The 27,927-nt window shown below is 37.1% G+C and overlaps 4 protein-coding genes and 1 pseudogene across 6 annotated transcripts; 4 read left to right on the forward strand and 1 right to left on the reverse strand.

Annotated features, from left to right (window-relative positions):
- The first annotated feature begins 38 nt into the window (after positions 1 to 38).
- Positions 39 to 2,205, forward strand: LOC123229819 (protein SICKLE). Its single transcript, XM_044655797.1, has 3 exons — positions 39 to 198; positions 565 to 886; positions 1,296 to 2,205. The coding sequence occupies exons 2-3, from the start codon at positions 571 to 573 to the stop codon at positions 2,006 to 2,008; spliced, it is 1,029 nt and encodes a 342-aa protein (XP_044511732.1). The 5' UTR covers positions 39 to 198; positions 565 to 570; the 3' UTR covers positions 2,009 to 2,205.
- A 170-nt stretch (positions 2,206 to 2,375) lies between these two features.
- On the reverse strand, positions 2,376 to 7,696 carry LOC123229815 (VIN3-like protein 2). Of its 2 annotated transcripts, XM_044655792.1 has the most exons (5): positions 7,612 to 7,696; positions 7,392 to 7,446; positions 4,720 to 5,377; positions 3,660 to 3,982; positions 2,376 to 3,395 (listed from the first exon to the last, which is right to left on the reverse strand). In XM_044655792.1, exons 2-5 carry the CDS (start codon positions 7,438 to 7,440, stop codon positions 2,560 to 2,562), a joined length of 1,866 nt encoding a protein of 621 aa, XP_044511727.1. In that variant the 5' UTR covers positions 7,441 to 7,446; positions 7,612 to 7,696; the 3' UTR covers positions 2,376 to 2,559. The 2 variants fall into 2 exon arrangements, with proteins under 2 accessions (XP_044511727.1, XP_044511726.1); XM_044655791.1 differs by lacking the exon at positions 7,612 to 7,696 and having other exon boundaries at positions 7,392 to 7,559.
- Positions 7,537 to 11,614, forward strand: LOC123229640 (annotated as a pseudogene).
- A 363-nt stretch (positions 11,615 to 11,977) lies between these two features.
- Positions 11,978 to 19,754, forward strand: LOC123229817. Its single transcript, XM_044655795.1, has 9 exons — positions 11,978 to 12,535; positions 12,623 to 12,815; positions 14,528 to 14,614; positions 14,840 to 15,226; positions 16,899 to 17,046; positions 17,148 to 18,544; positions 18,923 to 19,005; positions 19,323 to 19,418; positions 19,602 to 19,754. Exons 1-6 carry the CDS (start codon positions 12,462 to 12,464, stop codon positions 17,852 to 17,854), a joined length of 1,596 nt encoding a protein of 531 aa, XP_044511730.1. The 5' UTR covers positions 11,978 to 12,461; the 3' UTR covers positions 17,855 to 18,544; positions 18,923 to 19,005; positions 19,323 to 19,418; positions 19,602 to 19,754.
- Positions 19,755 to 21,057: 1,303 nt separating this feature from the next.
- On the forward strand, positions 21,058 to 27,332 carry LOC123229816. Of its 2 annotated transcripts, none has more exons than XM_044655794.1 (6): positions 21,058 to 21,585; positions 21,674 to 21,866; positions 23,588 to 23,674; positions 23,899 to 24,285; positions 25,966 to 26,113; positions 26,230 to 27,332. In XM_044655794.1, exons 1-6 carry the CDS (start codon positions 21,512 to 21,514, stop codon positions 27,108 to 27,110), a joined length of 1,770 nt encoding a protein of 589 aa, XP_044511729.1. In that variant the 5' UTR covers positions 21,058 to 21,511; the 3' UTR covers positions 27,111 to 27,332. The 2 variants fall into 2 exon arrangements, with proteins under 2 accessions (XP_044511729.1, XP_044511728.1); XM_044655793.1 differs by having other exon boundaries at positions 21,061 to 21,585; positions 26,215 to 27,332.
- The last annotated feature ends 595 nt before the right edge of the window (positions 27,333 to 27,927 follow it).

Raw genomic sequence — 27,927 nt, forward strand, 5'->3', positions numbered from 1 at the left:
CGGGGCTCCGACCCGGCTAAACGTTTTGGGCAATCATGGTATTAATCAAAACAGCGCCGTTAATGTCAAAAAGGTGCCTTGGCCTTCATTTCTCTCTCTCGCTTGCGTTTCTCTTGTGAAACTGAATCGGAAATTTGAAATTTCAAGCGAAATACAAAAGAAGCTGATTTTCACGTGATATTCTGTCTTCTACTTTCGGTAAGCTTCCTGTTTTTGTATTCTTCTTGTTTTTCAAATTTCTAAGAAGTTATCCAGTTGTGTCTTCAATAATTTGCATTGAATTTAGGGTTTATACACAGCTTTTGTTTGTAAAATTCACGCGATGGAATTAATGGTTATGGATTTGTGATTTGTTTATACATGTTTGTTAGAGTTGATTGTTGATACCATGGTAGATAGTTTAACGCTTTTAACTTTTTCTTTTAGAGAAAAGAAAGAAACTTGGCTTTACGATTATTTGAAGCTTCGATTTTGCAAGTAGAATTACTATTATCTTTGACAATGACTCCATATGATTTTCCATCCGAAGATAATGGGATTGTGACTCATCGTTTTGGTTCTTAGGAGGTTATGGAGGAATCAGAGAAAAGAAGGGAAAGATTGAGAGCATTGCGTGTGGAAGCTGAACAAGCCGAAGTTTGTAGTAATGTTGAGACTTTTTCAGTGCCTGACTCCCTTTCTAATCCACTGCTTGAGAAGTCTGCAAGGCAACCAGCACAGAGGGAGTCTTATGCGACTCCAAGGTTTGATTTTTACACTGACCCTATGGCAGCATTCTCTGGTAACAAGAAGAGGGGTCAGCTGGATAACCAGATTGTACAAGATTACTTAACACCTCCTAGTTTTAGTGCTTCTGCGATGGCACGACCTCCATCATTCCTTCCAGGTTGAATTTTCGCTAATAGTATGATCAGAGTTGTGCTCTTATTTTTTTTTTAACTTGTATTTTTAGCCTATAAATTTGCTAGGTAATAACTGATCATTTGAGCTATCTTTTGGCCTGAACTATCAACTTTTGCAACCTCGTATTGTTGTACATATAGATACCTGTCTTACATTCTTTTGGACTTTCTTGTTTTGAAACATGGTTTAGCTTTTTAAATTCACGCTCAAAATTTTTGTTGAAATTAACTCAAGTTTCTTGTAGTCTGTTTTGATTTATCTTGATTAAGTTTTTGTTTTTAGTTTAGTTATAATCAACCACATGGAATTTTTTTCAAAAATGAAGTTCATTTCAGTAGCTGTCTCTTCATTTTATGTTTAGTTCATTAATTTTTTTTGTTCTAATTTATCAGGACCAAGAAACCCTGAGATGAGACCCTCGCCTGCTCATCAATTTCAAAGTAATTCTTCATTTGATCAGAGAATGTATGAAGCACAAGGTCCTTATAACACTGCTGGCGGCTATGGAAGCCCGAGGGGAATGGCAAATTCCATAACTGTGCAACAAGGAACTCCTGAAGCCTGGAATGGTTCTGGAGGCACAGCCATGTATAGTTCTCCATCTAGTGCATCAAGAGGTGGTCAGCCATTCAGCCCTGGCTTTCGACCTGTAAGAAGTCCTAATTTTTATTATGGTCAAGGAAGGCCACAGTGGTATGGTCGTGGTCCAAACCCTGGTTCAGGGCGTGGAGGCAGTCTTGGTCCAAGTTCAGGCAGAGGTAGGGGCCAATGGAATGGCAGCAGCACAAACTCCAGTTTTGGCCAGAGTGGTGGAAGGGGGCAAGGTTTTCATTCTCGTGGCTCAGGACCAGAAGGAAGACAGGGGCCACAGATCTTCTACCACAAGTCCATGGATGAAGACCCCTGGCAGCAACTGCAACCCCTTTTATGGAAGAGTAGAAGTGTGAAAAGCCCTGGCTCTTCAAGTTCCTGGCTTCCAAAATCCATTAGCATGAAAAAGCCTAGAGTTTCAGAAGCTTCCATCAAATCTAGTTCGCAGCAGAGCCTTGCAGAATACCTGGCTGCCTCATTTAATGAAACTGTTAATGATTCATCGAGCACATGACAATTTCCCAGAGTTTGATGAAGCAAATCTTTATATAATGATGGATAAAGGATATCATAAAAGTCGGACATACCTTCATTTGATAACTATGTGTATGCTGTGCTTCTTTTTTCCCAATTCTTAGATCACTTGATGCCCAAATGCACATTAGAAGTTTTGTACATTATCTTGTTTTCAATGGCATACCATTTTAGTAACTGTTTTACTCTCTAGTATATCTATGTTTTATTTAGTTTGAACTAGGAACAACAAAGATCTCCAACAAGCAGAGGATGTTGTTCCTTATTCAAATATCCGTCAATCTGTCCATTTTCTCTAATGCATTTTCACTTCTGGCATTGCAAGTTTTATGGATAATTATGGCTCCATTCAAGATCTTAGATATATGCATTTCCCCCTGGGACAACCGAACAAAAACAATTTAGTCAATCTCCCATACAAATGCTATTTTAAGAAAACAAAATCTAAGGAGCTTCATATTTAACGTTAACTGGTCAACTATGTTTCCTTGTTTCAAAAGTCTTGTCTTGACCATTTTTTAATCTGGCTCCTTAATGCCACAACTTGGTGCAGAAACCATTCCCATGAACTGGTTTCTGCTCACGATAAATCTCATCCTTGAAGGTGTGGACAAGTTGCCCAGCCAAACTTGTTGGATCATCGTTAAGAGCATCAACAAAAACACTGACCACCCTCCTCTCTTGCATTGTTGCTTTAAGGCTGAACCAAGTGAGAAACTTTACTCTGAAATATGCATCTATATGCCCTTCTTGCTCCAACAATTTCACTACTCTAACAGAATATTCGTAATCACTCTCTTCCATTCTTCTTTCACATCCCAAGCCTGGTACTTTCCGCATTCCATCACATTTACAAGGCGTGGAAGGAGAAATAGATTCGGGGCTCAATAGAGGAGGCTGCAAATAGATTGCTTCATCTTTGTTCTTCTTGATGTCAGCCAGTGATGGCAGACGCTTCACAGAGAGCTTGCTGGAAGCTAATTTAGTGTTGCTAGAATTAATAGATTCCACTTGAGAATGGATCTGAGCTATTGTAGTATTTTCTGCCTTTCTATTTTCTTCAAACTTTGCAACAGAGCTTCCACTTAATGCAGGTGTAATCCATTTAGCTTCCCAAACACCAAAACTTCCTGTGCTTTTGAACAGAGAAATCTTGCAAAAATATTCAGTTGAAGGATCAAGACCTGTTAGTGAGAATCTCTTCTCTGGCCTTAGTACAATGAAAGTAGGGTGTCCTGGATAATCCTTCACATTTGACTTACGATGCCACAGCCTGCAGCCTGCGAAGTCTTTTATTAAATGATCCTTGTATTCAAGTACAATGACAACAGAGGTTGCGGAGGATTCTTCAAACTGGATCAGGCAAGCTTCCAAAAGTAAAATAAAAACAGTAAGCAATAATACATGTGAAAAAGGAAGGAAGCAAGATTGTTTTACAACATCTGGAAGACTTTCTCAGGGGACCAATTAAAATTGAGTCTCTGTATTCTCCCACAAATATGATGACAACTATTTATGTAACCCAGTGCTCATATATAGTAATCTCAACACAAATATTTTTTTGGGCCACCTTGAGATGTAAACACTTCACAGATTGAACTTTAAATAAGAAGGTGTGTTAAGAAACTTACACATTGGCTCCATCTTTTCTATCTGGAGATGTTGAGGGTCATTTACAATCATGGAATCAAAAGTGTCCACAGCAGAAGCACACAATTTCTGAACCTCAGCACCACATGAGAGCCTGCTGACAATACCACGGGCCATCTTTGTGCATAAGAGGTTTAGAGGTCCCACTTCATTTTTCAGCGTTTGTAAGGCAGTCTCTACTATTTTCAGCAATTTTTGGTATTTCTCAGTTCCTAAAAGAATCTTGTGACTCAAAGAGATTCGTAGACAAAGAACATCCACTCTTCTGGTTTCTTTGGCAATCAACATTTGCTTTCTCCAGGTTCTGTACAAGACTAATCATCTAAGTGTTAGGTTTCTTTTTTTATTTAAAATCTCAGAAAGGCAAAATGCCGTGATCAGTCTATCAAACACTGAATTCTTCTGTGTCCAAATCGAGCCCAATTAGGCCACATCTTGAGATTAGGTAATACTTACATAAAAATAAGAAGGCAATTGCCTATGTCTTGACTCTAAAGTTAGTGACCTTAGAATGAAAGCATAAAATGGAAAGGACACTTTTTATCAAGGTGACTACCATGCACATGTATCTAACAGCCTTTTCATACATGTTGAGGCAGATGAATCTGGAATTACAAGACACAAATAACCACCATGACTCCTAAATGCAAATCCACATTTACATCCACATACAGATAATTGTCCATGCAGAGACATCTTTCTGTCTTTTTTTCTTTTCTTTTCCTCTTTCTTTTTTATTTTTTGGTAAACAGATAACATACTTTGCTTTCACAGACTTCCCCAGAAGTACCCAAAGAGAAACTACAAACTACTACATAACAACAATTATAACTCTACATGCAGTGGTCTTTGAGTGAGGTGTATGCATGCATGTGTGTACCTGTGCCAGTATTTCTACACACAACTATTTTCAAATAACTATTTGTGTTATTTAGGTTTGGCTATAATGATCAACTGTACACTATCAAATATTTAAATAGTATGTATGCAGTTGAAGATATAATGGAACTTCTCTTATCTGCTGAAGAAAAAGCTTTTTACCTCAGTAAACCATTAACTTTCCCACAAGAAACACAGTAGAAACTTCCATCCAACTCCGTGGAACAGCCAATCTTAAAGCTTGTTTTTTCTAAAGCACATTCCAAATGGCATGACATTCCACATGAGTTGTTATCATTACAGGAATCAGAGCCACAGGTCAACCACAAGCTAGGATCCTTGTTATCATCATACTGATGACAAATACAACAAGAGCATCTTTTGCAGAAAGCATCATTCAAACTTAATGATGCTCTGCAGGCAACATTCTGACAGACCTTACATTTAAAATTCTTTGCTTTACCGCTCTCTACAGTAACCTGGTTTAGGCCATTTAATTGTTTAGTCAAGGATTCTTCCTGCCGTTTCCTCTTACATCCAGTTTGAGTTTTGGCCCAAGAAGTGGGAATGTTTTCTGTGTTATTCCTCTGGGACTTCTGAGAAACTAACTTCAGAAGGTGCTCTATCATTCGAAATTTAGTATAGCCACTGTACTTTCTTTCCTTACCCATCTCAGCACAGATGATTTCAAGAAGCTCCCTGCGGCTAAATGAGCTAAGAATCTCTGTGGCATTTTTGGACCATTGGGCAATCTCATAAACCAGTTCTCTTTTCTCTCCCAATGTAAGTCGGCTGCATTTCTCTGGATCAAGTACATATCCTGAGAACAGCAAATCAATATATTAATTGCCAAAGTATGTACTCCAGACACCTATGAGTAGATATGGTAAAGTTGAGCATTTACTGAAAAAAAAAATTGTAAACAAATTCCAGGTAGGACCAACTAAAGTTCAAAACAAACTTCAATAGTGGCTGATGGCATGCAAGTAACACAACAAGGGGGATTCAAGAACCCCAGAGGCCAATACTAGAATGGATTAAGAGATGAACTTTTCATAAATTTACATATCTCTTCACATTAAAACCTGAATCACACAGCTGCAGAAAAAGTTCACTGCAACAAAGTGCTTACATAACTATCGAAGTTTTAAATATTTCGTAAGGGTTAACAGAAACTACTGAAGATTGTGACTAATGATTCCTGAAAAGAAAAAAAGAATTGAGTCCATGATGACATGTATTGTTACAATGAAATCTTCCAGCACAAACCCAATCAAACTGATCAACCTGTCACAAGGTAGTGTCATTGATACTAACTATTCCCACAATCATCAATCATGTATACCCTGAAAATTTTATGATATTTTATTGCTTATACCATGCATATTTTTGCCGGTTGTACTCTAGTTATATTTAGAAGACATTTCCCCGGCACTGCTGAGACATATGACCAAAATGAAGAGATCAGCAGCACAAAGTTACTAGTTGAAGATAATGCAAATGTTCATCTCCACTTATGACCTCCTTAGCCATACCATTGATCTGCCTTCAACATTCTCACCTTCACGGTGCTCGGTAGTCAATTCGCATTTACCAAAAATTCAGCTTTAATCCTCATGGTCAGCCCACATCATGTGAAATCACGGGTCACATTGGAGTAGTTAATTGTCGGAAATATATATTAGACTTACAAGTGTGGAAATTGAAACTCATAGTACACAAAACCAATTGGCTTTTGTTAAAGTTCAATCTACACACTTATATATTATTCATTTTACTAAAGTTTATTAGATGTGAGACTCTCTTTCTTTCTTTTTTATTTGAGTCTCAAACATCCTAACTTAAGTGCAACCACCTAAACTGTTAGACCTATCTTTTGACTCAGTCGGTTTTTGGCTGGATAAGTTATTACTTGTATTTAAGAACATTTAAGGGATTAAACCCGTCGTTTGACTCGTGCTCTGATACCATATCGAAAATATATATTGAGTTTACAAGTGTGAAGATTAAAACTCATTTTACACAAAACCATAAGCTAATTGGTTTTATGTAAAATAGGTTTCAATCTTCATATTTATAAATTCAATATATATTTCCGATATGGTATTAGAGCACAAGTCAAACGACGGGTTTAATAGTCTTAAGTGTTCCTAGATACAAGTGACAGTATATCGAGCCAAAAACCGGCTAAGTCAAAAGACAAATCTAACAGTGTAAGTAGTTGCACTTAAGCGAGGGTGTTGGAGACTCAAATAAAAAAAAAGAAAGAGAGTCCACATCTAATAAACTTGAGTAAAATGAATGGTATATAAGTGTTTGGATTAGACCTTAACAAAAGCGAATTGGTTTTGTGTAATATGTGTTCTAATCTCCACACTTGTAAACCCAATATATATTTCCGATATTAATGAATATTCTCAATAATTCCTCACACCAACGGTAACACTTATACCCTAAAGCCCATGCAGAACCCACACCAAACAAAAAAATTATACTTATCTACATTGTCTGTCCATATAAAAAATCACTATCCAACCTACATTGTCGTTTCTAGCTTTTGAACGACAAAGCCGTAGTGACAACATGAAAAACAACCAAAAAAAAAAGTTTTAAAAAGGAACGAGACTACATGAGGAAGACAGGCTACAAAAAGGCAAACCCAGGTGTAAACAGGCTTCATATGACAGACATTGTCCATAACATTTAAAGTAGATAAAACAGCATCATTAAGGGCAAGAATAAAAAAAAAAGAGTTGTTTAAAACCTGAACCCAGTTACCCAGATCAAACAAAAAACAAGGTAACTAAACTAAATGGAGATAAAATAACACAAACCCGAGAACATTGATTCTCTTCCCGAACACCGCTCCTCCGCTTGGCTCATGGCTCACTAAAAAGGGAAAAAAAACAACACTTTTTAATGTTATTGTAGTGAAGAGACAAGAAGATGATGAAACAAAAGAAGGAAAAATTAAAGCTCATGAAGCAGAACAGGTGAGAGAGAAAAAAGTGGCCATACCGTAGCAATACGATATAATAATAATATATATGTTACCATTAATGGGAGATTTGGTATGGGAGAGTTTGTGGCCCACGCGCTCCGTATCGCATCTGTGAGACAATCGAGAATTTCAGTTTTCTTTTTTTTTTTTTTTGGAAAGTCGAATTTCAGTTTTCTGTTTTGCCTCTCCTTTTCTATACTCTACAGTGAAAGCCGTGAGTGAGTGAGAAAATGTTTTTTTTTTGGTTACGGTTAAAGTATTACAGTGCGTGCACCCTCAACTTAATTCCTGCGGCTTTCATCATGACCGTCCGATTGAATCTGGCTTAGTTTCCATCATTGATATCTCGGAAAGATGGAATGATGATCATTAGGGTATTAGTGTAAAAGACAAGGATTAATTTAATTTATATCTCAAATTTAGCATGTTCTTGATAACATTGTGCAATCGGATGATCAAAATAATATACAAGAAATTTCTTTTGGGCCTTTTCACTGTTGCGTCTTGGATAGCACAATGTGGTAGCCTTTTCCCCTGGAATAAATACAAAGCCCATATTGTTTTATTATGACGACTGGGCTTTCTATGTGGGTATGGAGTCCACATATGTCTGAGAAGTCCATGTGGGTATGGACTTTCTTTCCTCGTTAATGAACATTTGGTCATGTTGGCCACGAGCTGGAGGACTTTGATTTAAGTTCACTTTTAATTTAATGGTGGTAGAGATGATTATTAAAGTCCAAGTTTAATCTTTTCAATGTGATTAGTTTCACTTTGAAAGACCGTATAATTTGGGTGAGATTACTTATTACCATAAAAAATAAAAAACATTTGGTCATGATTGTGTTACATGAACATTTTCTTGGAAGAGCTTGTTCCCGCCTTTAGCAGTTTCATTCATCTATAGGCCAAAGTACTTATTTCCATCCAAAGTATCCAACGTTTTCAAATTTTTATCTTTTAACTTTAAAAAGCCTAAACATTCAATTATAGATGGTTAAAGTTAACGGAACTCTAACCCTTTAAAATTTAATCTCTTCCCTCCCCTCCCCCCCCCCCCCTCAAACTCTGAAAACTAATAGTTTATCTCTTAGACCAAATTTAAGGTTTAATTTTCTATATTAAGTGTCAAATCCAATGTCATCATTGATGATGAAAAGTTCCCAATGCATCACTATGCTCTCGCAGTTTCTCTCCCTTCCTTTGGAATGTCGATCGACGAAGATCTTGTATGAGAAGACGTAAAACTTTGTTGAGGGGATTGTCTTCCCAAACATTTTCTTTTGGGAAGACAATTGTCTTCTTAGACAAAGACAAATCTTCATTTTCGTCTTCTAAGGTGAGATTTTTGTTAGTTGATTTTTCAGGGGAGGAGAGAGAGACTGTCATAATATGATGATGCGTAGGGGACTATTCGTTGTTAGTAATGACATTGGATTTGACATTGAAAATTAAAAACTAAACCCAGTTCGTTGTTCTGGAACATATCTTATTGTTTACTAGTATTAATGTTGCTTTGTTTGCCTTAAAGAGTAAATGTGGCTGTCCAAAGAGAGCTTCACAAACCAGAATCTGACTGCTCTTGCATACATCTGGAGTTTGACATATCTGAGACTGGTATTACGAAAGTTTTCGTTATTGTAGTTGTTATTGTTAGAGGTCTAAAAATGAGTAGCTCTATGTACCTTATCAGTTATTTATCAGAGAAAAATCTAATATGGAAAGGAAAAGGCAGTTTTTCAATGGCATCTTTATAATTATTCGTGTGCATTGATTTCTTGGATCATTTTAGCTAATATGCATGTGTTTTTATATATCATTTCGCTAATAAAGTAGTGAGAAAGAAAATACTTTAACTATTAGTAGTGTAAATTACATGGTGTTTATCGATCTTTTTTCCTCCCATCACTCTGATTTTCCATTTGATTGACATGTAGAATATCTCTTTCAAAATTTGAAGCACAGGCAGAAACTGTGTTTGCATGATCATATTGTACTTTAACAACTCCATAAATCATTTTATTTCAATTCTTCTCTCAGATATGTCACAGGAGATCATGTTGGTGTTTATGCTGAGAATTTTGATGAAACTGTTGAAGAAGCCGTAAAGTCATTGGGTCAACCTTTAGAGATGATGTTTTCTATTCACACTGATAATGAAGATGGTACTCCCCTTGGAAGCTCATTGCCACCTCCTTTCCGTGTTCCATGCACTCTACGCACTGCATTAGCACGATATGCAGATCTCTTGTACCCCCTCGTAAGGTGATGTCTTTTCACTTTGATAATTCATGACATCTTTCTTCCGGATCTGGGTTTTTTTTATTCTTTATTTATGATTAGATCTTTTGGATTCCAATATATTTCTGCCATCAGGCTGCTTTGATCGGTTTGGCTGCCCATGCCACTAAACCTGGCAAAGCAGAGAGACTGAAGTTCTTATCATCACCCGGGGGGAAGGTTGGCATAACTTGCGCCATCCTTTACCTCTTTCGTACCTCTCTGCTCATTTGAAATACTTCATTTTGTTTTATCTGCTCTTGTGTATGTCTGCCATATGTTTCCATTATCCAGGATGAGAACTCGCAATGGGTTGTAGCCAGTCAGGTTATGGCGGAGTACCCATCAGGAAAACCTCCCCTTGGTGTAATTTTTGCTGTTGTGGCCCCTTTGCTTGCAACCTCCTCACCTAGTTGTTATGCTACTTTACACTAGTATCATTGTGTCTATTAATTTCTGTGTAGTTCAATGAGAGCTAATTCTCTTTCTGTATCACAGATTTGCCCCCAGTAGGGTTCATGTAACATGTGCTTTAGTTTATGGTCGAACTCCCACTAATAGAATACACAAAGGGGTGTGTTAAACCTGGATGAAGGTAGTGACTTAGCTTTCAAATCCTTTGCCTCACCCTTCTCTATTGCATTTCATGGTGAATCAGTATTAAGATATACACTGGGCTATAATGGCATCTAACATTCATGCGTGTAAAAATATTCAGAATGCAGTTCCTGTTGAGACTAGTTGTGACTGTAGTACGGCTCATATTTTTTTCAGACCATCTAACTTTAAGTCACCGCCTGATCCCTCCATTCCAATTGTCATGGTAGGACGCCGGACTGGATTGGCACCTTTCAGAGGATTTCTACAGGTATGGGATCACTCTCTGCATTTTATGTTCCCTTGTTTTATTTTAATGAAACAAGGAAATCAGGGATTATTTCATTTACCAGGAAAGAATGGCCCTGAAAGAAAACGGTGCTCGACTAGGTCCTGCTCTACTCTTCTTTGGATGTCGAAATCATTGAATAGTTAGGATCTCTGCTATACGCGCTTCTGATACCAGTAAACTGTTGAAAACATTGTGAACTTGTGCCATATCATTTCTGGTCTTAATTTCATTCGTAGGATTTTATTTACGAGGACGAGCTCTACAATTTTGTGGAACAAGGTGTTCTCTCTGAGCTGATTGTTGCATTCTCGCAGGAAGGACTACAAAAGGAATATGTTCAGCATAAGATGATGGATAAAGTGAGTTTTAGCTGACACTAAAAGATGTTGCAGTCAATCTTTATTACTCTGAATTTGAATTTATCCCAATTGCAGGCAGCATATTTGTGGAGTTTAATTCCTAAGGAGGGATATCTTTATGTATGTGGTGATGCCAAGGGGATGGTGAGAGATGTTCATCGCACTTTGAACATCATTGGACAACTTATTCCTCTCCTGCTATTAAAATTCATGATCATCCAGTTCAGGGTGTACCACCTGTCCTAATTTGGAAAATCACCTGGATATCGATGGTCGATGATGCTAAGACTTGTGAAGCAATTCTATTGTTCTTGCCTCTAGTGATATAGTGTGCATTCATGAATTAAGGAAGGCTGTTTTTCCATTTGGCAAAAATTTCAGGAAAATGTGGACTCATCAAAGGCAGAGTCTATTGTGAAGAAACTCCAAATGGAGGGACGATATCTGAGAGACGTGTGGTGATGGTTCCCTAAAGTTGTTTAGGTCATGTTACCAAATGGAGTGGTGGAGATCAAGCTTCTTTGACTGCGACTAGCAGAGAAGTAGCAAAGATTGTGTAGTAATAGCAGCAATGGTGGAAAATGTCACTGGTTTCCACAGAAAATTAAAATGACTTGTTGTAACTCTATCTTACATTTTAATATTTGAACGGGGCGTTTGCATTTTGCAGGGCCAGAGAGATGTAAAAATTACATTATTTTAGAGCCAAAATAAAATGTTAAAACAATAATATAAAATTTGAAATTATAAATTTTATATTAAAACACGTGGTGGTGGGCACAGACATAGCAATGCAGTGGTTGTTGAGGATGGAGTGTTGGACCTCTGAAAAGACAAAAACGGTGAAATAGGAAGCTGATGAATTCCAACCGAAAATGAACAGCAGCAGTTAATGGCGTACAACTAGATTTATTTTGGATTTTTCAATCTAAATAAAATAAAATTATTAGTCACTACCACACGCCTTTGTCAAAGTCTCTTGTTATATTCCCCTGGACCGAAGAGAACCTGATGACTTCGAATCCAACCAGATTATATCCCAAGTCTCCTATTCCTCTCTACTCAAAGAAACTGAGGGCATTGTCGCCATTTTAAATTCGCAGTTTTTCTTCACCGCCTGGAAGCCCCGAAACGCCGCTCCACTTTCTGCCGTTTGTCTCCTCTCATATTTTTTCCGGCACTCTAGTCGACTTACCTCCGTTTCTTTCTCTCCAGTTCTCCAAGCGCGTGTTTTCACGCTCTTCAACGCTTGGTCACTCTCCTACTCTGTTCTTTCCCTTTTGGGTTTCTTCCCTCCTTATTTGTTCTCTCTAAAACCCATTCTAGGGTTTGGGTACTAATTTCATCACTTATACTATGCAATTGCACAAATACAATGGTTGAAAAGGCTAACAAAAAGCACAAGAAAGGCTTCATCAGCGAAGCAGACATTTCCTCTGTCTTACAAAGGTTTTCTCTTTTTTCTTTTTAATATCTTTAATAACAGAAGTTTATGTTTTACTTCTATTATATGATTCGGTGTTTGTTATTGTACAGATACACAGCAAACACTGTGTTGGCACTATTGCAAGAAGTTGCTCAGTCTCCGGGAGTTAAGCTCGATTGGAATGCGTTAGTGAAGAAGACTTCAACCGGGATTTCTAATGCTAGAGAGTATCAGATGCTTTGGAGACACTTAGCTTATCGCAACCCTTTGCTCGAAAAATTGGAAGATGGCGCTCAACCTTTGGTAAGATCTTACAACTTTTCTTCCTTACTTATACTTAAGCAACATCAGTTTGTTGAATTATCTGTTTAATATTGTATACTAATTCTTCTTTATTTTTAGAAATTTCCTTTGTAAACGCGATATTTATTTTTAACAAGATTAAGTTGTTACTTTTTATTAGTGTACCAGGGCATTTGGTTTTGTTACTTTTTATTAGTGTACCAGGGCATTTGGTTTAGTGTATATATCGGTATTGATGATGTTTTCTTAATAGTGATTAGGATGTTTGGTAAAGTCGGACAGTTTGCTGGTTAATTGTGTGTTAGGTCTTGGTTGTATTCAGATTGTTGGTGCTGGATACGACATGGATCAGTCTCATGGCTGTGCCAGGTGTTTTTTGGAAAAAGTGTTAATTGTTCACTTATCCTAGCATTGCTTTCATCTTCAGTTAGCTAATCTGGTTTGTATTGGAAATATGGTTGCCATTCATGGTGAAAAACCATTGTGAACATGTAGTGTTATCTCAATGTCTGTGAATTGACATAGATAATATCAGGTATCAAACTGAGGACAGATGAATTGCTACTTATGCATGCATACATAGGATGACAGGCACTCGCTCACACTCACAAAAGATTTAGTAGGGTAGGAATTATGAAGGTTTATTTGGAACAGAAATGATTAAAAATTTCTCACTCGTGAGATGTGTTTTTGTGGAGCAAATATTCAAGGAAAAAAACTGGTTGGTAATGGTGAATTTGTTGGCAAATCATTTTGTTTAAAGTTGCTGCTAATGGAATGTTGAGGAGGTGTACTAAACAACTGTATGACCAACTTTCGTAGAAATCAAGCCATGTTTGAAGTCTTTTCTTCCTGACATAAGTGGAATAGATAGAAGGATGAAATTTAGTGGTAATCATTCTCACTTTCTATGAATGGTTACCATATCGGGACCATAGTATCTGACTCAGTTGGAAGAAATGGACATTCTTAGTATGCAACGAAGTAATGTGCGTATTCTTGTCACATGCATTTATTTTTCCAAAAGGCAATCACAAAGGCATAGTAATGAATAACCGTGTGTGGAAATTGATAACTATAATTAGATATGCAGTGACTGTAATATTTTTAATTTTAATGTTTTGTCATGTCTATTGTTTCAGCTATTTTTGAAGCTACTGGCTGTTTATCGTTATTTTTACTTGTAATATTTAACTTCATGATTATTCTTCAGTTCATGATCAATAGTACAATTAGGGAAATTTATAATGTGTTATGTTGGCCCTTATATCAGAACAATTATCATTAGCCCTCATGCCTTATCCAGTTCTTTGTTAGAGTTGGTGTGATTGTCAAACTAATTTTTTGTTATTGTCTTGATGCTGAACAATGTATTTTTATTTAGCTTGTGATCAAGAATAGTATTATAGGATGTCGTTGAATTGAAACTGCTTAATTTGGCTCATTTGACCACGTTTCCTTTTTATTTTTGGTCATGATTGGTAGTCTTTGTCAGAGTTGACAAAGTTGTTTCGCTGACTTACTACATGGAGTGCTCATCTTTTGTAAATTCTCATATCTTCTAACTTGCAATGTGCATAAATGTATGGTTGTATAACCTTTTGTTCGTTGTCATGTAAACTATCCATGCTTTGAATACTTCTGAGTGTATTGTTAATCCTATGCAATACGGGGTCCTGTATCATGTTGCTAATTAACTTTTCATTCGACAGGATGATGATAGTGACTTAGAGTGTGAATTGGAAGCTTTCCCAGATGTTAGCAGTGAAGCCTTGACTGAGGCTGCTGCATGTGTAAAAGTAAGTGACAAACTTTCTTAGAAAAAAAATTGAACTGACAGTGCATAAACTCATTTTTTATCTTTAATTATTCTCCTGGTCTTATCACTGATTTTCATTGCCAATGGGCTATGGGTTAGATCTGATTCATTTGGAAATTACAGTCCTTCATCTGTTTTCTTTTATCTATTCTTTATTCACTTTCTCCAGTTTATTTGGTTTATGAGAATGGTTCTGTTTTGCCAGGTATTGATTGCTTCCGGTTTAGCAACTGATTCCAATCTCCCAAATAGCTCGACAGTGGAAGCTCCACTGACAATAAATATTCCTAATGGTCAGTCTTTTAGAGCATCATTAGAACATTCTCAGCCTGCTTGCTTAATGCAAGGAACAAACATTACAGTTCCAGTGTCGGTTCAGAAAATGCCCCTACCTATGGCGACAACTACAGAAGGAATTAATGGAAATGGATCAGTAGGGAGCAACATGCATTCTCAAAGGAAAAGAAAGACCTGGACTCCTGTAGAGGATGCAAAATTGATTGCTGGTGTCCAGAAATATGGTGAAGGGAAATGGGCAAATATCTTAGAAGGAGATGTCGAGTGGGACAGAAATACTTCACAGCTATGTCGGGTTGTTTTTATCACCTTGTTTTGTTAACTGTGCATGATTATCCTCAAATTCAATTTCCTTTTCTTGTTTTAGTTTACCCTGCTATACTATCCATGTCATGCATTTTGTAGATATTTAATGCACCATTTCATGCATTTGAGTCTCTTTTCTTTTTCAAAAGATGGTATGGGAAACAATGATTAGTTATGTAAGTTCTTTTCATTCATATGGTAATATAAAAGATAGACATATGCAGTCAATCAGATAATTTTTTTATCAACTGTATTCCTCATCCATTGACATATAAGTCTTCATCTGCAATCATATTCCATTTTCCCACATTTGACAATGTGCAGATTATTAGTCGAAGTGTCTGTATTTACTCCGTCTGATAATTTCTTAAGACATCTCTGTGATTCATTGAGTTACATTGGCCAGATAGTATTCTATTGCCTGTTGTTGCACTTGGTTATGGTGCCAACTGTTGTAATTACATTGTAGACAGGTGAGACTCGGAGGGCATTTCAGAAGAAAGTAGGCCAATCCTATTTTTTCATTAAGCTCTCTTCACCAGGATATTGAGTGGTTAGAGTAGAGTGGCGAGGAATATTTTCTGTTAGTCAGCTCTATTATGGCTTATTCAAGTTGAGTAGGGGCACGGTTCTCATTAGAAGTGTCAAGTTCCACAAGTTTATATGAATTGAGAATCTTCCATGAGGATCATTATGTTGATAATGCTTTACCCAAATACAGTTTAATAATTTGCAATGTCTGATCTGACTGTGTGTTTATATTAATATGAGTTTACTGTAAAATATCCACTGCCCATTGCTCTATTAAATAGGAAAAAAAAACTTATATTATATGTAGGATGGTAAATTGTGTGTATAGGATTGTAATCTGAGAGGACTAAGGTATTTGCTTTTCTTTTTCTTGGCCTTCACCTTTGGTTTTTTTTTTGTCATGGATGAATGTGTACTGGAAGTTTGTTGTTTGTGGTGATAGAAGAAAAAGAATAAAATACGATTAGGCTTTTTGGAAAGGATAGTGTGCATAAAAATGCGATTTTAATTATATATGGTGGGCTTAAAAGTTTCTTTCATGTCTTTGATAATTAGCTGCACCTTGTTTTGGGTTTTACTTGTGGCTTTGCTTCACCCATATTTTTTCACTATGTTGACACTGAGGTAGAATAATTGAATTCCATTGTCACTTAGTCTTATTGTCTCTTTTCTACCACCTCTCTTTCTGGGTGTAGGTGTTGAACTTTGCTGGTGGAAAATCATTTAGTAGCTCTTTCCTTGCTAAGAAATTAGCACTGTTATTTCACTTGATGTATTTCTGTGAAAATTTGGCAGTTTTGATGAGCTTGATTTATAGTTGATTTTCATTTATGGTTAAAAATTATTTTAAGATTATCACTATATATCAGCTATCTGGTGACATCTAGTCTGGTCAGGATGTCTGGGTATCAACCAGATTTCCCGTGTTCAAATCCCGGCAATGGATTTTCGTATCTCTGTAATGCTATTTATATCTATGATTAATCCCGTGAATCGAAATCATATTGTTGTATAATAATTGAATTTATGTATTCACCAAAACTTTATGACTCCTAGACAGTTTTTCTGATATGGCTTTCTTCTTGCTTCTTGTTCTACTAATTTTCACAAATGTATTCTAATATTTGCAGAGGTGGAATGCTCTTAGGAGGAAAAATGGTAACATGATCTCGGGAGCCAATTCATCTGGTTCACAACTATCTGAAACACAGCTGGCAACCCGTCATGCTATGTCTCTTGCCCTTGATATGCCAGTGAAGAACATAACATCCTCTACTGGTAAATCTCTTTCCTTCTATGGATGGTTCTTATTTTTGTGTATTAATGTGCCGGTTCATAGAATATTTATTCTTATTTGCCTAACTTTGACTGATTTCTAGTTGAGTTTGAAACGGCTGGGGTGCCTTCAAATCCTACAGCTAATAACTCTGGGCTTCCCACTTCAAGTGCTGAAGCTTTACCGGGTGGTAGCAACAGCTTTGTGCAAGCCCAATCTCAATCTCAACAAGTCCCCAATCAAACAAAATCTTCTCCAGTTGCATCACCAGGTTCTGCAGTAAAATCTCAAGTAGGAGTAGCCCCTAAGAAAATACCAGCAAAAACCAACTACAGTACAGATTCAAGTTTAAGGGCTGCTGCAGTGGCTGCCGGTGCTCGTATTGTTATCCCATCAGATGCCACATCATTGCTCAAGGTTGCTCAGGGGAAGAATGCAATCCATATCATGTCGTCAGGAGTTTCATCAATCAAACCTTCCATCACTGGTGGTGCCCCAGTCCATTCAGATGCTTCAACGGTACGCTATACACGAATGGGCCTGGCAGCTGCATCACCGAATGCTGCTGCCACATCAGGTGCCTCACAGCCTAGTTCTGTTAAAGCTGCCTCACCAAGAGTTCAGCAGAATACATCTTCTGAACAGATTAATGCTGTCAAATTTAGTCCAGCTATTGAACCTCCATTAAAGCCAGAAGTTAAAGCTGAAGAAGGCATCAAAGTTTCTGATTTATCCAGTGCTATTGGAAATGAACCTAGCAAAGAAGTTCAAGCAGATGTAGCAGCCATAGAAAAACTGAAGGAGCTCTAAAATAAATGGGCAGCCGTTTGATGAAGACATTTGTTAGTTCTATGTCTGCAAGCTAATAAATGATGCAATATTTGTAAAATAAGAGAAAAAAGACTGAAAAGTCAAGCAAATTGCATCTGTTAGTGTTGGTCAACAGTAAAACTCACCCAGAAGAGCACCTGCAATGATTAACTAAACTATAATAACCAACTTTCCTTCATTTTCATCTCACTTTCCCACTGCAAGCTCCCTCAAAACGTGCACTTAAATCCACAAAACGCAGACCCCTCCCCCTCTTAATTTGGAAAGAGAACCTTCTTGACTCTCTCTCTCTCTACAACCTTTACATTATATCTTTTTTTATAATTTCACACAGAGGGCCTTACCAGAAAATTGAAAAAAACAAATCGAAAGATGAGCTTGGATTTGGATTCTGGTCAAGTTTGTGGAGTCATTGCTTGGGGTGCCGCTGGGGGGTTCCGTGTCGGACACGATGATTATTGTAGTAACAGCGGCGTTTGCAGTGGTAATTGATATGTTAGTTCTCGTGTGGAGGATATGAGCGGATCGAAATAAAGGAGTGAAGCTAAATGTGCCCCTAAGCCAATGGTAGTCTCTGTTGACGACCACGAGGTCAATGTCGCTTCAGGCAAGACTAATGTAACTATATTTTACGGCACTCAGACCAGGACTGCCGAGGGCTCCGCAGAGGTTTTACTTTTTCTTTCTCTGCATTTTTGATTTGGTTTGGTTATTGAATTAGCGTGTTATTGTGATGAGCTTTCAGAATATGGTTGGATTTAAAGAGGTGCTTAGCGTATAAGTGTTGAAATAATTATTTCGATGAGTGATTGAACTTCAAAATCATGTGGTGTTGGGCGGAAAGGCATTTTGTGACTGTTAAATAAACGTGAACCATGAGCTGACTTTTACAACTTCATAATGTGGAAAGATTATAACCTTGTGAATTGTGACTGTTAATTATTGGTTGACTCATCAAAGAGTTGAAAATCTTTTTAATGATAGCTTCATCATGAATATTTTGATTAGTTGGTATTAAGTATAACTAATTTTGAGTGCTCTGATTAGCTGCTTTGATTGCTCTGGCTGCCCATGCCACTGAACCTGGAGAAGCAGAGAAACTGAAGTTCTTATCATCACCTGGGGGGAAGGTTGGCATAACTTTTGCTATCCTTTACCTCTTTTGTACCTCTCTACTCATTTGAAATACTTCATTTTGTTTTATCTGCTCTTGTGTATGTCTGCCATATGTTTCCATTATCCAGGATGAGTACTCACAATGGGTTGTAACCAGTCAGGTTATGGCGGAGTACCCATCAGGAAAACCTCCCCTTGGTGTAATTTTTGCTGTTGTGGCCCCTTGCTTGCTACCTGCTCACCTCGTTGTTATGCTACTTTACACTAGTATCATTGTGTCTATTAATTTCTGGGTAGTTCAATGAAAGCTACTTCTCTTTATGTATCACAGATTTTCCCCCAGTAGGGTTCATGTAACATGTGCTTTAGTTTATGGTCAAACTCCCACTAATAGAATGCACAACAGGTGTGTTCAACCTGGATGAAGGTAGTGACTTAGCTTTCAAATCCTTTGCCTCACCCTTCTCTATTGCATTTTATGATGTATCAGTATTAAGATATACACTGGGCTATAATGGCATCTAACATTCATGTTTGGGCTATAATGGCATCTAACATTCATGTTTGGGCTATAATGGCATCTAACATTCATGTTTGTAAAAATTTTCAGAATGCAGTTCCTCTTGAGACAAGTTGTGGCTGTAGCGCGGCTCATATTTTTTTTTCAGACCGTCTAACTTTAAGTCATCGGCTGATCCCTCCATTCCAATTGTCATGGTAGGACCCGGGACTGGATTGGCACCTTTCAGAGGATTTCTACAGGTATGGGATCACTCTCTGCATTTTATGTTCACTTGTTTTATCTTAATGAAACAAGGAAATCAGGGATTATTTCATTTACCAGGAAAGAATGGCCCTGAAAGAAAACAGTGCTCGACTAGGTCCTGCTCTACTCTTCTTTGGATGTCGAAATGGTGGAATGGTTAGGATCTCTGCTATATGTGCTTCTGATACCAGTAAACTGTTGAAAACATTGTGAACTTGTGCCATATCATTTCTGGTCTTAATTTCATTTGTAAGATTTTGTTTACGAGGACAAGCTCTGCAATTGTGGTGCAAGGTGTTCTCTCTGAGCTGATTGTTCCATTCTTGCAGGAAGGACCACAAAAGGAATATGTTCAACATAAGATGATGGATAAAGTGAGTTTTAGCTGATGCCAAAAGATGTTGCAGTCGATATTTATAATTCTGAGTTTGAATTTATTCCAATTGCAGGCAGCATATTTGTGGAGTTTAATTCCTAAGGAGGGATATCTTTATGTATGTGGTGATGCCAAGGGGATGGCAAGAGATGTTCATCGCACTTTGAACATCATTGGACAACTTATGCCTCTCCTGCTATTAAAATTCATGATCATCCAGTTCAGGGTGTGGCACCTGTCCTAATTTGGAAAATCACCTGGATATCGATGATCGATGATGCTAAGACTTGTGAAGCAATTCTATTGTTCTTGCCTCTAGTGATATAGTGTGCATTCATAAATAAAGGAAGGCTGTTTTTCCATTTGGCAAAAATTTCAGGAAAATGTGGACTCATCAAAGGCAGAGTGTACTGTGAAGAAACTCCAAATGGAGGGACGATATCTTAGAGACGTGTGGTGATGGTTCTCTAAAGTTGTTTAGGTCATGTTACCAAATGGAGTGGTGGAGCTCAAGCTTCTTTGACTGCAACTAGCAGAGAAGTAGCAAAGATTGTATAGCAATAGCAGCAATGGTGGAAAATGTCACTGGTTTCCGCAGAAAATTAAAATGACTTGTTGTAACTCAATCTTACATTTTAATATTTGAATGGGGCATTTGCATTTTGCAGAGCCAGAGAGATGCAAAAGTTAAATAATTTTAGAGCCAAAATAAAATTTTAAAAAAATAATATAAAATTTGAAATTATAAATTTTATGTTAAAACACGTGGTGGTTGGCACAGACATAGCAATGGAGTGGTTGTTGGGGTTGGAGTGTTGGACCTCTGAAAAGACAAAAACGGTGAAATGGGAAGCTGATGAATTCCGACCAATAATAAAAAGAAGCAGTTAATGGCGTACAACTAGCTTTATTTTGGATTTTTCAATCTAAATAAAATAAAATTATTAGTCACCACCGCATGCCCTTGTCAAAGTCTCTTGTTATATTCCTCTGGACCAAAGAGAACCTGATGACTTCGAATCCAATCAGATTATATCCCAAGCCTCCTATTCCTCTCTAATCAAAGAAACTGAGGGCATTGTCGCCATTTTAAATTTGCAGTTTTTCTTCACCACCTGGAAGCCCCGAAACGCCGCTCCACTTTTCCGCCGTTTGTCTCCTCTCATATTTTTTTTAGGCACTCTAGTCGACTTACCTCCGTTTCTTTCTCTCCACTTCTCTAAGCGCGTGTTTTTCACGCTCTTCAACGCTCGGTCACTCTCCTACTCTGTTCTTTCCCTTTTGGGTTTCTTCCCTCCTTATGTGTTCTCTCTAAAACCCTTTCTAGGGTTTTGGGTACTAATTTTCATCACTTATACTATGCAATTGCACAAATACAATGGTTGAAAAGGCTAACGAAAAGCACAAGAAGGGCTTCATCAGCGAAGCAGACATTTCCTTTGTCTTGCAAAGGTTTTCTCTTTTTTCATTTTAATATCTTTAATAATCAAAAGTTTATGTTTTACTTCTATTATATGATTCGGTGTTTGTTATTGTACAGATACACAGCAAACACTGTGTTGGCGCTATTGCAAGAAGTTGCTCGGTCTCCGGGAGTTAAGCTCGATTGGAATGCGTTAGTGGAGAAGACTTCAACCGGGATTTCTAATGCTAGAGAGTATCAGATGCTTTGGAGACATTTAGCTTATCGCAACCCTTTGCTCGAAAAATTGGAAGATGGCGCTCAACCTTTGGTTAGATTTTACAACTTTTCTTCCTTACTTATACCTAAGCAACATCAGTTTGTTGAATCATCTGTTTAATACTGTATGCTAATTCTTCTTTATTTTTAGAATTTTCCTTTGTAAACGCGATAGTTATTTTTAACAAGATTAAGTTGTTACTTTTTATGGCGTACCAGGGCATTTGGTTTAGTGTATATATTGGTATTGATGATATTTTCTGAATAGTGATTAGGATGTTTGGTAAAGTCGGACAGTTTGTTGGTTAAATGTGTGTTAAGTCTCGGTTGTATTCAGATTGTTGGTGCTGGATACGACATGGATCAGTCTCATGGCTGTGCCAGGTGTTTTTTGGAAAAAGTGTTAATTGTTCACTTATCCTAGCATTGCTTTCATCTTCAGTTAGCTAATCTGGTTTGTTTTGGAAATATGGTTGCCATTCATAGTGGAAAAAACCATTGTGAACATGTAGTGTTGTCTCAATGTCTGTGAATTGACATAGATAATATCAGGTATCAAACTGAGGACAGATGAATTGCTACTTATGCACGCATACATAGGATGACAGGCATTCGCTCACACTCACAAAAGATTTAGTGGGGTAGGAATTATGAAGGTTCATTTAGAACAGAAATGATTAAAAATTTCTCACTCGTGAGATGTGTTTTTGTGGAGCAAATATTCAAACAAAAAAGTAGTTGGTAATGCTGAATGTTGTTTTTGTTGGCAAATCATTTTGTTTAAAGTTGCTGCTAATGGAATGTTGAGGAGGTGTACTAAACAACTGCATGACCAACTTTCATAGAAATCAAGCCATGTTTGAAGTCTTTTCTTCCTGACATAAGTGGAATAGATAGAAGGATGAAAGTTAGTGGTATCATTCTCACATTCTATGAATGTTTACCATATTAGGACCATAGTATCTGACTCAGTTGAAAGAAATACACATTCTTAGTATGCAACGAAGTAATGTGCGTATTCCTGTCACATGCATTTATTTTTCCTAAGGGCAATTACAAAGACATCGTAATGAATAACCTTGTGTGGAAATTGATAACTGTAATTCGATGTGCAGTGACTAATATTTTTAATTTTAATGTTTTGTTATGTCTATTGTTTCAGCTATTTTTGACCATACTGGCTGCTTATCATTATTTTCGCAAGTAATAATTAACTTCATCATTATTCTTCAGTTCATGATCAATATTACAATTAGGCAAGATTTATGATGTGTTATGTTGGCCCTCATATCAGAACAATTATTGTTAGCCCTCATGCCTTATCCAGTTCTTTGTTAGTGTTGGTGTGATTGTCAAACTAATTTTTTGTTATTGTCTTGATGCTGAACAATGTATTTTTATTTGGTTTGTGATGAAGAATACTATTATAGGATGCCACTGAATTGAAACTGCTTATTTTGGCTCATTTCACCACATTTCCTTTTTATTTTTGGTCGTGATCAGTAGTTTTTATCGGAGTTGACGGGTTGTTTCACTGGCTTATGACATGGATTGTTCATCTTCTTGTAAATCCTCATATCTTCTGACCTGTAACTGTATTTACTTATAATTTGAGGGACAGGATAACTTGCAATGTGCATAAATGTATTGTTGTATAATCTTTCGTTTGTTGTTATGTAAACTATCCATGCTTTGAATACTTCTGAGTGTATTGTTAATCCTATACAATGTGGGGTCCTTTAGCGTGTTGCTAATTAACTTTTCATTTGTCAGGATGATGATAGTGACTTAGAGTATGAACTGGAAGCTTTCCCAGATGTTAGCAGTGAAGCCTTGACTGAGGCTGCTGCATGTGTAAAAGTAAGTGACATAAGCTTTCTTAGTAAAAAATTGGAACTGACAGAGCATAAACTCATTTTTTATCTTTACTTATTCTCCTGGTCTTATCACTGATTTTCATTGCCAATGGGCTATGGGTTAGATCTGATTCATTTGGAAATTACAGTCCATCTTTTTTCTTTTATCTATTCTTTATTCACTTTCTCCAGTTTATTTAGTTTATGAGAATGGTTCTGTTTTGCCAGGTATTGATTGCTTCTGGTTTGCCAAGTGATTCCAATCTCCCAAATGGCTCGACAGTGGAAGCTCCACTGACAATAAATATTCCTAATGGTCAGTCTTTTAGAGCTTCATCAGAACATTCTCAGCCTGTTTGCTTAATGCAAGGAACAAACATCACAGTTCCAGTATCGGTTCAGAAACTGCCCCTACCTATGGCGACAACTACAGAAGGAATTCATGGATATCAATCAGTAAGTAGCAAAATGCCTGCTCGAAAGAAAAGAAAAGCCTGGACTCCTGTAGAGGATGTAGAATTGATTGCTGCTGTGCAGAAATGTGGTGAAGGGAATTGGGCAAATATCTTAAAAGGAGACTTCAAGTGGGACAGAAATGCTTCGCAGCTATCTCAGGTTGTTTTTATTACCTTGTTTTGTTAACTGTGCATGACCATCCTCAAATTCAATTTCCTTTTCTTGTTTTAGTTTACCCTGCTATACTATCCATGTCATGCACTTTGTAGATATTTAACGCACCATTTCATGCATTTGAGTCTCTTTTCTTTTTCAGAAGATGGTATGGAGAATAAAGATTAGTTATGTAAGTTCTTTTCATCCATATGGTAATATAAATGATAGGCATATGCAGTCATCAGATCATTTTTTTATCAACTGTATTTCTCATTCATTGACATATTAGTCTTCACCTGCAATCATATTCCATTTTCCCACATTTGACAATGTGCAGATTATTAGTCGAAATGTCCTTGTATTTACTCCGTCTGATAATTTCTTAAGACATCTCTGTGACGCGTTGAGTTACATTGGCCAGATAGTATTCTATTGTCTGTTGTTGCACTTGGTTGTGGTGCCAACTGTTGTAATTACATTATAGATAGGTGAGACTCGGAGGGCATTTCAGAAGAAAGTAGACACTGATCCTATTTTTTTTATTAAGCTCTCTTCACCAGGATATTGAGTGGTTAGAATAGAGTAGCAAGGAATATTTTCTGTTAGTCAGCTCTGTTATGGCTTATTCAAGTTGAGTAGTGGCATGGTTCTCATTACAAGTGTCGAGTTCCACAAGTTTATATGAATTGAGAATCTTCCATGAGGATCATTATGTTGATAATGGTTTACCCAAATCCAGTATAATAATTTGCAATGTCTGATCTGACTGTATGTTTATATTAATATGAGGTGACTGTAAAATATCCACTGCCCATTGCTCTATTAAATAGGAAAAAAACTTATATCATATGTAGGATGGTAATCTAGTGTGATTATTTGTTCCTGAACTGAGAGGACTAAGGTATTTCCTTTTCTTTTTTCTTGGCCTTCACCTTTGGTTTTTGTTTTGTCATGTATGAATGTATACTGGAAGTTTGTTGTTTGTGGTGATAGAAGAAAAAGAATAAAATACGAATAGGCTTTTTGGTAAGGATAGTGTGCATAAAAATGTGATTTTAATTATATATGGTGGGCTTAAAAGTTTCTATCTTGTCTTTGATAATTAGCCTCACCTTGCTTTGGGTTTTACTTGTGGCTTTGCTTCACCCATATTTTTTCACTATGTTGACATTGAGGTAGAATAATTGAATGCCATTGTCACTTAGTCTTATTGTCCCTCCTCTACCACCTCTCTTTCTGTGTGTAGGTGTTGAACTTTTCTGGTGGAAAATCATTTAGTAGCTCTTTCCTTGCTGAGACACTAGCGCTGTTCTTTGACTTGATGTATTTTGGTGAAAATTTGGCAATTTTGATGAGCTTGATTTATAGCTGAGTTTCATTTATGGTTAAAAATTATTTTAAGATTATCACTATATAATAGCTATCCATTGTCATCTAGTCTGGTCAGGATGTCTGGGTATCAACCAGATTTCCCGGGTTCAAATCCCGGCAATGGATTTTCATATCTCTGTAATGCTATTTATATCTAAGATTAATCACATGGATCGAAATCATATTGTTGTATAATAATTGAATTTATATATTCACCAAAACTTTATTTGACTCCTAGACAATTTTTCTAGCATGGCTTTCTTCTTGCTTCTTGTTCTACTAATTTTCACAAATGTATTCCAATATTTGCAGAGGTGGAATACTCTTAGGAGGAAAAAAGGTAACATGATCTTGGGAGCCAATTCGTCTGGTTCACAACTATCTGAAGCACAGCTGGCAGCTCGTCACGCTATGTCCCTTGCCCTTGATATGCCAGTGAAGAGCATAACATCCTCTACTGGTAAATCTCTTTCCTTTTATGGATGGCTCTTATTTTTGTGTATTAACGTGCCAATTCATAGAATATTTGTTCTTATTTGCCCAAGTTTGACTGATTTCTAGTTGAGTTTGAAGCAGCTGGGGCGCCTTCAAATCCTACTGCTAATAACTCCGGGCTTCCCACTTCAAGTGCTGAAGCTTTGCTGGGTGGTAGCAACAGCTTTGTGCAAGCCCAATCTCAATCTCAACAAGTCCCCAATCAAACAAAATCTTCTCCAGTTGCATCACCAGGGTCTGCAGCAAAATCTCGAGTAGGAGTAGCCCCTAAGAAAATACCGGCAAAGACCAACTACAGTACAGATTCAAGTTTAAGGGCTGCTGCAGTTGCTGCTGGTGCTCGTATTGTTACCCAATCAGATGCCGCATCATTGCTCAAGGTTACTCAGGGGAAGAATGCAATCCATATCATACCATCAGGAGTTTCATCAATCAGACCTTCCATCACTGGTGGTGCCCCAGCCCATTCAGATGCTTCTCCAGTACGCTATATACGAACGGGCCTGGCAGCTGTATCACCCAATGCTGCTGCCACATCAAGTGCCTCACAGCCTAGTTCTGTTAAAGCTGCCTCACCAAGAGTTCAGCAGAATACATCTTCTGAACAGATTAATGCTGTCAAATTTAGTCCAGCTATTGAACCTCCATTAAAGCCAGAAGTTAAAGCTGAAGAAGACATCAAAGTTTCTGATTTATCCAGTGCTATTGGAAATGAACCTAGCAAAGAAGTTCAAGCAGATGTACCAGCCATAGAAAAACTGGACTCAGGATTACAACACAAAGCAATTATTGCGGAGGATCCAGATTGTTCTATGAAAAAGGAGGTAGTTGAGAATGACCAACTAAATATTGGTGATAACCAGGCTGAAGGGAATCAAAATGAAAATGTCAATATTGTGGTGGATTCAATGGTTAAGGAAAATGAAAATCTATCTGCAGTTGAAGAAATTTCGAGCTTCTGAACCTTGACAAGAAACTGGCAACAGATAAATGTATTCGAAATCTGGGGCCCTTTAGCAAAATAAAGGTCAGTGATGAGATGCAGGGACGAAGAGAAAGATAATCTTGTCCAAATTCGCTTGACTTTTTTGTCTTGGCGTATGGTTCTCTTGTTTCAGTATATTGTAGTGTAAATTTCTTTCTCAAGGAAAGGTACGAAAAAGTATATGAAAGTATCTTTGTCATGTCAGTTGGTAATTGTACTGTCTTTATTTATTTATTTATTTTTTCGTCTGGCCAAAGGACTAGTTTCTATTCGAATTATGTTTTTTTTAAGTTTTCATTCTTTAATTTTGAAAATTTTATTTACTTATCTATAAACGGTTAAAATTAATGATTATAAAGGTAAAATCGTTATTTTATCTATAATATTAAAAATAAACTTAAATTTGAATTCATTTCCTTTTTGCATAAACTTTAAAAATTAATAATTCTCCCTCTAATTAAAACTTTCAAAAACAATGTTTTCCTCTTCTAGGGTTTTTAAACTTTTAGACAAAGTTTTCTAGTAAAGAAGAGCTTTTTCGGCAATCTTTAAGAAATATACCCATCCTCCAGTGCATCCTCTTTTTGGTAGCACTCTTTCTGATTCAATGGGGGCGTCTTCGTCAGAGAATGAAGACGACTCATCTTCGTCCAGGGACAAAGACGAAGTCTTCATCGACGACAGAGACAAATCGTCTTCGTTCATTGACGAAAACAACCTCCAGCAAGTTGGAAGGAGGACGCGTTGAAGGGTGGGTACGTTGTCTGGAGATCGCAAAAGAAGCTTTTCTTCAC

This window comes from Mangifera indica, chromosome 11, assembly GCF_011075055.1.
Source record: "Mangifera indica cultivar Alphonso chromosome 11, CATAS_Mindica_2.1, whole genome shotgun sequence".
NCBI lineage: Eukaryota > Viridiplantae > Streptophyta > Magnoliopsida > Sapindales > Anacardiaceae > Mangifera > Mangifera indica.

Coding starts and splice junctions, on each gene's coding strand:
- LOC123229819 (XM_044655797.1), top strand. CDS start 571: ATGGAGGAATCAGAGAAAAGAAGGGAAAGATTGAGAGCATTGCGTGTG. Junction 887..1,295: donor ACCTCCATCATTCCTTCCAG/GTTGAATTTTCG, acceptor CTAATTTATCAG/GACCAAGAAACCCTGAGATG.
- LOC123229815 (XM_044655792.1), bottom strand. CDS start 7,440: ATGAGCCAAGCGGAGGAGCGGTGTTCGGGAAGAGAATCAATGTTCTCG. Junction 5,378..7,391: donor AAGAGAATCAATGTTCTCGG/GTTTGTGTTATT, acceptor TGCTGTTCTCAG/GATATGTACTTGATCCAGAG. Junction 3,396..3,659: donor AGAAAAGATGGAGCCAATGT/GTAAGTTTCTTA, acceptor TACTTTTGGAAG/CTTGCCTGATCCAGTTTGAA.
- LOC123229817 (XM_044655795.1), top strand. CDS start 12,462: ATGGTTGAAAAGGCTAACAAAAAGCACAAGAAAGGCTTCATCAGCGAA. Junction 14,615..14,839: donor AGGCTGCTGCATGTGTAAAA/GTAAGTGACAAA, acceptor CTGTTTTGCCAG/GTATTGATTGCTTCCGGTTT. Junction 17,047..17,147: donor GAACATAACATCCTCTACTG/GTAAATCTCTTT, acceptor ACTGATTTCTAG/TTGAGTTTGAAACGGCTGGG.
- LOC123229816 (XM_044655793.1), top strand. CDS start 21,512: ATGGTTGAAAAGGCTAACGAAAAGCACAAGAAGGGCTTCATCAGCGAA. Junction 21,867..23,587: donor AAGATGGCGCTCAACCTTTG/GTTAGATTTTAC, acceptor TTCATTTGTCAG/GATGATGATAGTGACTTAGA. Junction 24,286..25,965: donor ATGCTTCGCAGCTATCTCAG/GTTGTTTTTATT, acceptor CAATATTTGCAG/AGGTGGAATACTCTTAGGAG.